The following is an 11,291-nucleotide window of genomic DNA, read 5'->3' as shown; positions in this document are numbered from 1 at the left end:
GTTTACATAGAGGTTATGCACACTACTCAGCCATGTTATGTTTGCTCTTGTGGAAAGTCACAGAAGTTGGATCAGCCGGTAATTTAATTTTTCCACTTTGATTCTGAGGAAGGTTTTTAATTCAGTCATTAGTGTGTTGATTTGGCTTTAATCAAATTATTCTTACGTTCTTTTGTTCTCAACAATTCAAACTATGTAATCAAGAAAGTTTATCTTTGGTTTGTGTCACTTCTAATTTGTGTTAAGTAACGTGTTTATAATAGTGTTGATTTAAAAAGGAAAACCTTACAGTGCCAAACACACTCGTTGTGGCCCAGTTTTCTTTCTTTCACTTTAAATTCAGGACACAGCTTGCTCTTACAAGATCACATGACTCTTTACACAACAGATGACGTTGAGTCAGCTGGGGCTAAGACGAGCCAGGAAAGTGAAACTCAGGCCTGGTGTTTCTCTCTCCTCCCTCCCTTGGGCACTTCACCATCACTTTCCTTTTCCCTCTCATTTCAACATTTCTTCATGTGCTGTTTATCACACGCCTATTCAGCCTTAATGCCTATAATCTGCATCACCTGCTTTTATCTGATTGTGTTTTGTGTATCTGTGCTCAAATTGTACCTTGATAAGCATGTGCACTCTGTTTGCTTTCAGTTTTGTTTCTTCCTAGTTTGGCTCAGAATGGAACGTATTAGAAATGAGGAGAGGGAGGGGCTACATTCCAGAAATAAGGGTGGTGTAGGCTTATAAACACAGCTCTGAGGTAGATGAACCACAGTGATGCTTTTTTAAAAGTCTAGGTAAGTTGGAAATTCTTTTTATCCCCCTCTCTCTTTCTCTCTCTCTCTCTCTCTATATATATATGTAGTTTTTTTAGTGACGGCTCTACTTTATGCGTTGTATATTTATCTTCCTATTGCATTATACAACACTGAATCATTGTGCAATTGCAAAGGTACTTCATTATTTATGTGTTGCTCAGTTTCAATATAGTATAATATTAATGAAATTATTGAATCTAAATTTTAATCAATATTAAATTACGGTAATTACAATTCAAGGAATTAAATCGATGTTTAAAAATGTCTACGTCTTATTTCTAAAGCAGCTATCATTCCAGAGACAAAACTTTTTGTGTGGACACAGTGTAAGCTCAGGAGAGCATCAGACATGCCAATTTTACCTGCCAAAAACAATGATAGTTCATTGGATGTTTTTTGTAATTTATTATAGTGTAACCTCCTAATTCTTCTGTTGACATTTTGTTGTTGTTTTTGTTGGCAGTATAACACATGATGGAGAGTGTTCAGGACAATGTAGTGGCTTTGGTGAAGGAGCACCCAGCTGGGATCCCTCTTAAAAAGCTGGTTCAGTACTACCAGAAGAAATACCACCAGAACTTGACTTTGTCTTCGCTGGGTGTTGATTCTGTGACTAGCCTGATTGCTTCTTGGGATAGTGAGCTGGTTATAAAGGGACAAATGGTGATATACAACAACAGTCTCCACAATAATCAGGTTGGAGCATAACACACATTCCGAGCAAAACAACTGCCTGCCAAAAAAGATGATTATGATCATGATTATTCAGGATTTTCCTCTGAGCACATTTCTTCCTCAAAAATAATGCTTCCCTACTATTCTTTCAGTTTTTAGTAAATGCATGACAATCATTTATTACTTCTCAAACAGCCAAACATTTTTCCCACAGTAACAGGATGTCTCTTTCAACATGGTTAGCTAAGAAATGACTGAATTAATTAGTTGCAATAGCATAGTTTACAAAGTCAAACTCAATGTTCTCAGTGTAAACTGTTCTATTCTGTAACAGTTAAAAACGTTCGATATTTTCTGACATTCTAAAAGGACCAAACTACAAAACACCTTTAAGTAAAGCTCAGGAGCAGTGATTGAGGGCATATTTATAGAACATTAATATAGTCTTGCTGAAAATTGGATCGGGTTTGAAATTTAGCAGTTAACCTAACATAATGATAAATTAAACTGTTGGGAAATTTATGCTGTTTGTTCTTGGTAAGCTCTCCATCCAGCTTTTTGTCTGATCCTGCATTTCGCTGCAGGATGCTGAAAGGTTACCGAAAGGGTCAAAGCACAGAGACAGAGATGCATTCCTGAAGGAGGGAAGTGCTCCTGTGTTTAGAGATGGTTTTCATGCCCAGCTGAGGGAGACCCATGGAGCTAACATGAGGGCAGTGGAGGCAGCAGAAGGAGATGAGAAGGGCCACAGTTGGAGGAGAAGAAACCTCGATCCAGACATGGTGAACAATCTGATGGAAGATTTGATACGACAAATAGCTGAAGAGGGAGAGCTGGTCACCAAAGAGAAGGTAAGGAGGAAGAAGAATCTCTTTAAAATTATTTTTTAACATCTGCAAGACTGCGTGCTTAATTTTTATTAACATCACGCTAATGTAAAGCATACATTTGGCTTAATTAACTTTGTTCCTTGTGGATTGGTACATGTTTTTTTGCTTTGTCCTGATCATGTAAATTGTGTCCTTTATGTTGCTGATAGCTATACTAGAGATGTAAGATTTTTACTGTGTACTTTCAAATAAATATTTTGGTGAACCTCCAATTAGTGTTCTGTATTTGCTGCATTTCTTGATTTAACTGTTGTAATCCGGTTTGTCCAGGTAATATCAAGAGTGTGCCAGCAGATGCAGATCCCCTCACTGGAAGCAGGAGGAATTTATCCCGGGATGACTCCAGCTCTCAAAGATCTCCAGTACAAAATAAGAGAGGTCAACATGTTCATTGAGGTTTGTGTACATTTATTTGCTGGTATTTTTCAAGTATGTTTTTGGTCGAGCAAGTTTGAAATTTGTGCTGTTTCTGTCAGTGTGCTGAGGCGGTGTCATCCATCTGCACTCTGTATGAGCTGGGCCGTTCACTTGCCGGCCTGAAGGACAAAAAGCAATATGAAGAGCTGAACCTGGGGCCACTCTGCAAACTCCCCCGCATCCACCGCATATTCAAGATTGACAGTAACACAAAGGATGATGACATTCAACAGATCGAGACTGTAGACATCCTAAAGGTGAACCATGCTTTTTAGACATTTCACAACTAGTATTTATTATTGTCAAGAGGGCAAATGATAAAAACAGACACTTCAAACACTTCAACTCAGACAAGGAGCAGAGCATGAAACACATGTCATGTCATTAAGATTAACTACAGTGTATTATCTCCTAATTCATTTCCTCATGTTCCAAGAGTCAAGTCAGGGATTCTAACTGCCTACAATGTTCAAGTCTGAGGATCCCATAGCTTCAGTTTTGCTCTGTGTGACATTCTATATTTTTAATTTAAACTTTTCTTTTCTTTTGTTCAGCTACTGAATAATTTTAGGAAAAAGAGCAAGGGGAGAGTGGATCTGACAGAGTTCATGCAACATTTGGCTGACCACTACAACTGTGACTCTCCCTACAAGCTGGGTATCAGAATAAACAGCATTGCGCTCTGCATATCTGTAAGTCATAGTACAAGAATATATTGTTCTGGTTTACATTGAATAAATATTATTCGTCAGGTTTATACAAAATTAACTTCTTCTGGTCACTTTTATCTAAGAATTCTCTTGTTCGATTAATCCATAGACCTTAAATAAGGTGATTCACCAAGAGCGCGCATTCCGAGAAGAGGCCCAGCAGCTTATTGAGAGAGAGCTGCAGGAGGAGACCTACGAGCGTTTGAGAAAAATCAAGAAAAGCATCTTGGAGCCAGTGCAAGGAGTGGGCTCCTCATATCCTACAGGAAACCCAGAACTCAGGAAAAAATATGCTTCTATGTCAGCAGCTGAGCTTGTTCTGACTGTCTTCAGAAATGCAAAGGAGGTGTTTTCTACAAAAATGGCTTGGGTAAGTTCATATCTATCAAAGGAGGGTTCTTTGAGGTTGTGTGGGAACTCATCACTAGTACCAATCTAAATTTTCATGTTTATGTGATGACTTACCAATCTAGCAAATTGAGACGTTCCTGCAGCATGTGTCAGGAAACGCGCTGACAAATGCTCTGTTTCAACTGGCCATCTGTGGAGGCTCTTTGGCTGTCCCACAGAACCTGGTGCCCATAAATAAGATGTCCAAAACCAGTGACAAAATTAACATGGAAGACAAAGCCACCACATCCCTCCCCAGCGAAGGTATTGATACAGGATGTCATGTTTTTGTGACACATTTGCTTAATCTTAATGCTCACGATCTGCTCTGCTCTGTCTCTCAGCTAAACTGAAGCAGTACATAAAAGATACCTTGTCGTCCCAGAACTCAACCTTCGAATTGGCACACATAGCATCATTGGAGAAGAAGTTAATCAAGCACTTTCAGGTCAAAGATTTCCTGTCTTTAGAAAAAGGCACCTTTCTTGAGTTCCTAGCGAAGCACACTCAGGTAAAAAAGTGTTAACTTCGACATTTGTACAGCTCTTGAATCTGTGAGGTAAAATTATACCTGCTTTCTCCTTTTTGGTTGTGTGCAGTTGCTGCAGGACACAATGGGCTCTGTAGTTTTTCTGGGTAGTGTAGAAGGAGGTTTCAGGCCTACCAGGCAAGATGTGTTTGAATTCATAAAGCAGTGTGGCAGTAAAACCTCCAATGATCCAGAAGAAGTAAGTCATAATAATGGCAAAGCTGTAAGAACTGCAGTTTACAGAGTATCCTCAATTATTAATTTTTTCCCCCTAAAATCTGTCTAAAAATCTAAAAAATAAGTGAGCCCAGTTTAATTACAAAAGAATCTCCCTCTTGCTTTTCTCAGCTTGCCCTTATTGAGTCAGCACTCAGGGTTCACTACAGGGTGCGGGACAGTCGTGACCTGGGCTATGGTGCTCTTCGCGTGCTGGCTGATCTGGTGCAGCGTCAGAGAAGTCTGCCTGGAGGAGGGCTGTGCCCAGTTTATTATGAGGCAGCGTTGTTTGCCAAAAACAATCAGTTAAGGTATGTGGAAGGCCATAGATTTTTCAGCCTTAAGAAGGTTACCCATCAAGTCCTAAAGAGGTATTTACAGGTCACAAACTGTATTTAACAGGGTTGAAGGTGGATGCGAGGCAGTGGGGCGCCTTGGTGAAATTTCCAAATTCCAAGCCTTGGAATGCTTGCTCTCCTGTCCCCTGCTGGAGGATTTGAGTGAGTGGAGCCAATGGGAACTGATATTTAAACCATCTCATGGCTCCCTTAAAGAATTCATCCAAAGGAACACTGGTAGGTGTAAATTTGTGCCTTGTGTGCCCATATTCATTTTCATTCCATTGCTGACTTTAAAATATACACAGAAATGAACATTTGAAGATGTTTCCAAGTATATTATGCAAAATTACAATGCAACTACTTATTTATATTTATTAACAACACAGCAAACACAGGCCTGGCTGCCTTAGAGGTGACTCCAGGCTTACTTCTCAAGCTCACCTCATACACGGGGGACAAGCATTTCTCCAGAGCTGCCATGAATCTCGACCCTGTAGGTACAGCAGGCCACCTTGTGTCCATGGTGGTTGCTGATGGCCTTGTCAACACTCCCACAGCCCTCTTGGCAACTCATGTCCAGAACTCCCTGGCATCAGCAGTGGCCAAACAGGGTAGTTATTTTATAACTTATTTAAAAAAATCAGGCACTAGAACATTATGTGCTTTAAGTACTGATCATTATTTAATTAGGATCTGTGCCTGTTTAATAAATGTTTATGCTTGTTAGATTTGTCCCAGGATGAAGACAGCGTGTCCTGTTACAGCAAAGTGGCCATATTCCTCTTGGAATGTTGGACACGGATTCCCACCAAAATTTGCCAGGCTCTTCTGCAGCAGGTCAGCCAGACTGTGTTAAGTTACAGCAGCAAACAATAATTTTGATTGTCTTATCAGAATTTTTTCTTGAGAAAGGCCCAAAAGCTCTTAATATTGAAGATATGATGTCTCAGAAAAACACTTATATACACAAAACTTACTTTTGGCTTATGTTCAAGCCTGTTTAATCACTTGCTGTCATGCTTTTGGATTTACAAGACAAACTATTAATAGCACTTGCTTTTGCATAGAAGGAACAGCTTTTGACAAACAAATGAGAGGTTACTAGAATTACATGTTTCCTTGATCAAAGGGGCAATGATAACCTGCCATTTGTATGTCTAATGTATTTTTTCCAGCGCAATTAGACAAATGCATCATTGTCACTATATTCCTATTATTAGTCTAATAGTCTGCAGCATAAATTCATGGTTCTTGCTTCTACAGCAAATAAACTTAAAACATTGGTTTTAGAATGATGGTGTGAATGTGGCTTCCAGGTGTTTTTAGAGCCATTTTCATTGGTCTTGGGTCAGTCCAAGTCAAAACGAGTCCTAATCAGTGTGGGTCAATCAGACACAAGGCACCTGAACTGTCTGCACCGGCTGGGCATTGTTCTGGGAATCACAGACTGGGTCAAAGACTATCAAAAGAAGCTGGACCCATCACAGAGTCCACAAATGGTTCCTGTCGAACAGGCCAAGGTGAGAACACATTCAGAACTAACAGTTTGGATGAGACATCTTTTCAACTGTTGTTATGCTCTTTCTTTCTTTTTTCAGTCATACTCGATAGATTCTTCAAGCAGCAGTCTCTCAAGGCTGAATTCAAGTGAAGATTTTGAGGAGGACATCTTGGACAGAAGTTTTGCCTTCTCCCAACAAGACTCAAGCTTACACCAGGGTAATTGGGAGAAATGTAGTTCTCCATCATAATTTCTATATTGAGTTTGCACTCTAATTCTATCATATTTCCCTGAATTATATTTTGTTGAATGTTTCCTTTCAGCCAATGGGGAGATGGACATTGAACCTGAGGAGGTAGAGGATGGAGAAGAGCTGTATGAGTTGCTGCCTAATGGAGAGACATCAGATGTCAGTAGTGAAGCTGAGGAAAAATCAGAAATGCCAGATTATACAGACAGTAATGCTGCCAGCTGGCACACAGAGAACGCACAGAATCCCCAAAGATCCATAATTGAGGACATCAGGTCAGTTCTCATCACTTCATCCTTTAGGATTGTTTTGTGTCATATTGTCTTCAGCTGACGTAAGTGGACTCTTCACGTGCCTTTTTTCTCGGACAGAAAGAGCGCATTTGGTATTGGTATAGAACTGAATGCAGAATGCCAAAGGTTGATGCAGGTCCAGCAGGAGAGGCAGGGCCGAAGCTTAGACCGCCTCGCCACTGAACTCTACAGCAAAGACACTCATTTTGTCCTGGAGCTCATTCAGGTAGCCTTTGTATTTTTCCCCCAAAGATGACACAGAAAGCTTATTTGTTATCTGCTTGTTTTTCATTTATGCTTGTGAATTTAGATTGAAATTTTCCTTTTCAGTGTAAGCATGCAAAAACCTTGGAAATATAATTATCCATTATTGTCTAAATTTATTGTAATCTTTTTGTTTCTATTTGCTAGAATGCTGATGACAACACTTACCCATCAGAGGCTGGGGTCATTCCAGCATTGGCATTTGTTGTAGAGAAGGACTGCATCACCATTCTTAACAATGAGATGGGATTCCAGGAGAAGAACATCAGAGCCATCTGCGATGTAGGTCGCAGCACTAAGGGCAAACACAAATATGGATACATAGGTGCGTAAACACATGATAGATTTCAGGAGATTGAACCTTCTATTCAATGTCACTAATGATTTCTCTCTGATGTGACCTTTACTTGCCAGGACAAAAGGGCATTGGCTTTAAGTCCGTGTTTAAAATCTCAGACTGTCCAGAGATCCACTCCAATGGCTTCCATTTGCGATTTGATAAGAATTCTGGGCCCATGGGATACATCCTCCCTCACTGGGCTGAAGCAGACAGACCTCTGGACTCACAGCTGGGAGACATAAAACAGCACAGGTGAAACTCTTGACAGATGTGCTGTTTACTGTATAGATATTGCAAAAACCATCACAAAATCCTCCTTAAATAAAACATTTGCTCCAGAACTTCTAGATCGAAATTTAACATGCCGTTACTAAAAAAACTACTAAACCAACCACAAAGATCATACAAAGAGTTAAAAAAACAAAACAACCTGAGCATAAACAGAGATATTAATGTCAAGTCAAGCAGTAGCAGAACAGTTCCTTGTTATATACGTTAACATGATGATGACTTGAATGTATATCAGCAGTTTTAGCAGAATTTGCTGAATTTTGAGCAGGATTGTAACTTTGAAAAGGTTTTTTCGCTAATTTTGTTAATTTTTGATCTCTCTCCTGGTCTCTCACAGTTGGACCACTAAGATCTGCCTTCCTTTGCGCTCCCAGAGTCATCAGACCAGAAACCTCTTCCATGATGTGCACCCCTCCTTGCTGCTCTTTCTTCACCGCCTGCGCTCTATTACCATCTACAATCGAGTAAATCTTGCCCATACATGCTTGTTTTACAACACATGCATTTGCCTTTAAACCAAAAAATAAATCATGAGGTGTCACTGTAATAATCTTCCACTGTATGTGCAGAACGAGAAGCGCCTCGTGAAAATGACCCGGAAAGACCTAAATAACAACGTACTGGAGGTGGAGCACACTGACGGCACAGAGCGCTGGCTTGTGGTTAAAAAAACACTGCATCCCAAGAAGGTAAACCTGAACACTGACCCTAAATCACAGAAATGTTTCTTCTTATTTTAATACATTTTTGCATCTGTGTCCTTTTTGTAGTACTGATTCCTGGACTCTAGTACTCGTATTTTACTAAAAAATAATCATGTCTCTCAGTCATGACAAACTTTTCTATACTGTTCTTGATTTTTTTTAGCCATTTCAATTCTAAAGCTTACAAAATATGTTCAAAATCTGATGTTGAAGACAGCAAAGCTTTAAATTATTCTGTTTAACTTCAGAGTAAACACCATATCACCTTTCACACAAAGCTTCCCCACTGTCTGACTGAATGTCCGACAGAAATTAATCCAGGCACAAATACAAACATACAAATGTCAGGCTGATAGTGCAGCACTGTTTTGTTCGTCAGCCTCCTTTCTTCTCTTCCCACATGCAGTGACCTGTTTTCACACATCAGATTATGTAAAAGAAGAACTGAGAGAAACAAGTTGTAACATTTTTGGTTCCAGTCTTGGTGCAGCCATTTAACAAAAATCACTTTCTATAGAAAAAGCAGCCTTTTGAGACCCTGTTTTACATTTTTTAGATCAAAGAGGATGTTGAGTCTACGGAGCTGGCTCTTGCCTTCCAGCTCACCAACGGTGACACGGAAAGTGGGACTGTGTGGCAGCCCCAGAAACAGCCAGTGTTTGCTTTCCTGCCCCTTCGTAGTTTTGGTTTCCGTTTCATCGTCCAAGGTAAGAGCATATTAGAGTATGATGGAGCTTGGGAAGAACGGATCACTTTCAATTGCTCCATACTTCTCTGTAGGTGACTTTGACATCCCTTCATCTCGAGAGGACGTTGACAGAGACAGCCCCTGGAACCAGTGGCTTCGCTCTGAGATACCTCATCTCTTCATACAGGCCATGGAGGTAAGATGAAACGAGTCTGCAGGATGATAACTAATCATAACGGTCACTAAGTAGATTCATGACGGAAACCATAGTTTCAGGATTCTATTTTTAAAATAATTGCAGCATTAGAACCTGTGTGGTAAAATACTAACACCTGAAATGCTAAAGCTGGATTCTCAGAGGCCTGGCTAGGTAAGGTCACTCCAGTGACATGAGGGTCATTAGTTTAATCCATGATGCATACATACTACAATCTACTGAACCCCAAATATAGGTCCCACCAATGTATGAATGGGGAAAACAGACTCTTTAAATGGTGATTAGAAAAGTGTGCTATAAGTACAGTCCATTTTACTTTTTTTTTTTAGAACTTTCATTGGCGATAATGGGACAGCTTAATAGACAACCCCTAAATGTTGGATATTGGAGCTTATCCCAGCTGACTTTATGCGAGAGGAAGGGTAAACAGGGGACTAGTTGCCAGTTTATTACAGGGCTAACAGAGAGACAAACAATCATTGACACTCACATTTACAGCTAAAGCCAATTTAAATGAATATGTTTGGGAAAAAAATACTAGTAATAACAGTCTTTTTACTAGTAATAACAGTTTTTTCTGTTTGTTTTAGAATTACCCAGAGTTCAGCGGCCTTAATGGTCTCTATCTTTACCTGCACTTTATTCCCCTGCCTGATGAGGTGCTGGACTTCTTCCGGCCCGTTGCTGGGCAGATTATTCAGCTGCTCAAGGGCAAGGCCTTCCTGCCTACAATCAACTCAGGTAGTAAATTACACCCAGAAAATCAAAATTGAGTTATTAATAAAAGATAAACATTGGATTCAAGTGTAAAAACATCACTTTTGGTAGTTCTTCCTCTTTCATGTATTGTATATTATTACATGTATTATAAGGGTCATGTGTTTTTCAGGTTTGATAATTCAATTTAAAAAAATTGGAAAACCCTGCCCTTCCATTCTTTGCTATTTAATTTCCAGATGGGAAGATCGTGTACAAGCAACCATGCAAAGTGGCAGTATGTCAAGATGCTGTGATCCGTGATGTGATTGGCGGAGATGAGCTGGAAAGACATCTCTCTCTGTCGTACCTCCATCCGAGGTTGAGTAGTGCCCCGCTTACCTCCCTCCTCACCCACCTGGGAGTGCGATATCTGCAGGGGCCAGATGTTTCCACAGTAACTACAGCCATGGCAAGAGAGCTGACAAGAACAGAGGGCATCTGTACAGGTAGAGGCCTTTATTTAGTACAATCACATGTAATCATAATGTAATCACATGTACGGTAATATATATGTAATAATAAAATTGGGTTACATGGTTCATGTCATTTGCTGTCAATGACTTGCAGTAATGGCATCATAAATAATTTATTTCATTCTCTTATTTTATCTCTGATTTTAAAGATATACTTGAACACATAACATTTTAAAGGTGCATGCAGCCATTTCCACATACTCTGCTCCTTCCTCTTAGTCTCCTATTAGTCTCTGTTTTTGGAGATACTGTAGGTTTCTGGATTATGATTGTGGCTCAGCTTAATGCAGAAGACTGGTGCCTTTCCACCACACTTTTATAAATGTATTTGAGCACACATTCAATCTATCTCTCGTGAACTGGTTAAAACGGAGCAGGATATGTGCAAAGATCAAGAAAAAGTGAAACAGTCATAGTTGATGTGGTCTGCACCATTGTGCCCTGATATTCTGGGGAACTTGATGTAATGTGTCATTTTAGGGGCTTTTGTTAGCTGTGTTTTTTTTAAAATCTATTTTTGATAATTTG

General features: G+C 39.8%; 1 protein-coding gene across 6 annotated transcripts in view; it reads left to right on the top strand.

Moving 5' to 3' along the window:
* Positions 1-11,291, top strand: part of wu:fj29h11 (uncharacterized) — a 31,358-nt gene that overhangs the window by 3,269 nt on the left and 16,798 nt on the right. For 2 of the 6 annotated variants that reach the window (XM_057055647.1, XM_057055638.1), the window contains exons 1-26: positions 649-794; positions 1,279-1,511; positions 2,075-2,341; positions 2,651-2,776; positions 2,857-3,054; positions 3,352-3,489; positions 3,617-3,877; positions 3,981-4,161; positions 4,242-4,408; positions 4,497-4,625; positions 4,775-4,953; positions 5,045-5,217; positions 5,370-5,594; positions 5,711-5,820; positions 6,300-6,503; positions 6,582-6,702; positions 6,808-7,009; positions 7,106-7,253; positions 7,439-7,616; positions 7,706-7,883; positions 8,260-8,386; positions 8,492-8,611; positions 9,183-9,333; positions 9,407-9,510; positions 10,122-10,272; positions 10,488-10,736. In XM_057055647.1, coding sequence (XP_056911627.1) covers positions 1,287-1,511; positions 2,075-2,341; positions 2,651-2,776; positions 2,857-3,054; positions 3,352-3,489; positions 3,617-3,877; positions 3,981-4,161; positions 4,242-4,408; positions 4,497-4,625; positions 4,775-4,953; positions 5,045-5,217; positions 5,370-5,594; positions 5,711-5,820; positions 6,300-6,503; positions 6,582-6,702; positions 6,808-7,009; positions 7,106-7,253; positions 7,439-7,616; positions 7,706-7,883; positions 8,260-8,386; positions 8,492-8,611; positions 9,183-9,333; positions 9,407-9,510; positions 10,122-10,272; positions 10,488-10,736 — 4,312 coding nt within the window. In that variant the 5' untranslated portion in view covers positions 649-794; positions 1,279-1,286. Of the gene's footprint in view, positions 1-58; positions 79-169; positions 795-1,278; positions 1,512-2,074; positions 2,342-2,650; positions 2,777-2,856; positions 3,055-3,351; positions 3,490-3,616; positions 3,878-3,980; positions 4,162-4,241; positions 4,409-4,496; positions 4,626-4,774; positions 4,954-5,044; positions 5,218-5,369; positions 5,595-5,710; positions 5,821-6,299; positions 6,504-6,581; positions 6,703-6,807; positions 7,010-7,105; positions 7,254-7,438; positions 7,617-7,705; positions 7,884-8,259; positions 8,387-8,491; positions 8,612-9,182; positions 9,334-9,406; positions 9,511-10,121; positions 10,273-10,487; positions 10,737-11,291 lie in introns of those variants that run through there. The other 4 variants (XM_057055603.1, XM_057055621.1, XM_057055630.1 and 1 more) reach the window with 3 other exon arrangements.

Source organism: Takifugu flavidus, chromosome 1, assembly GCF_003711565.1.
Source record: "Takifugu flavidus isolate HTHZ2018 chromosome 1, ASM371156v2, whole genome shotgun sequence".
NCBI lineage: Eukaryota > Metazoa > Chordata > Actinopteri > Tetraodontiformes > Tetraodontidae > Takifugu > Takifugu flavidus.
This window is presented reverse-complemented; position numbering and strand designations above follow the sequence as displayed.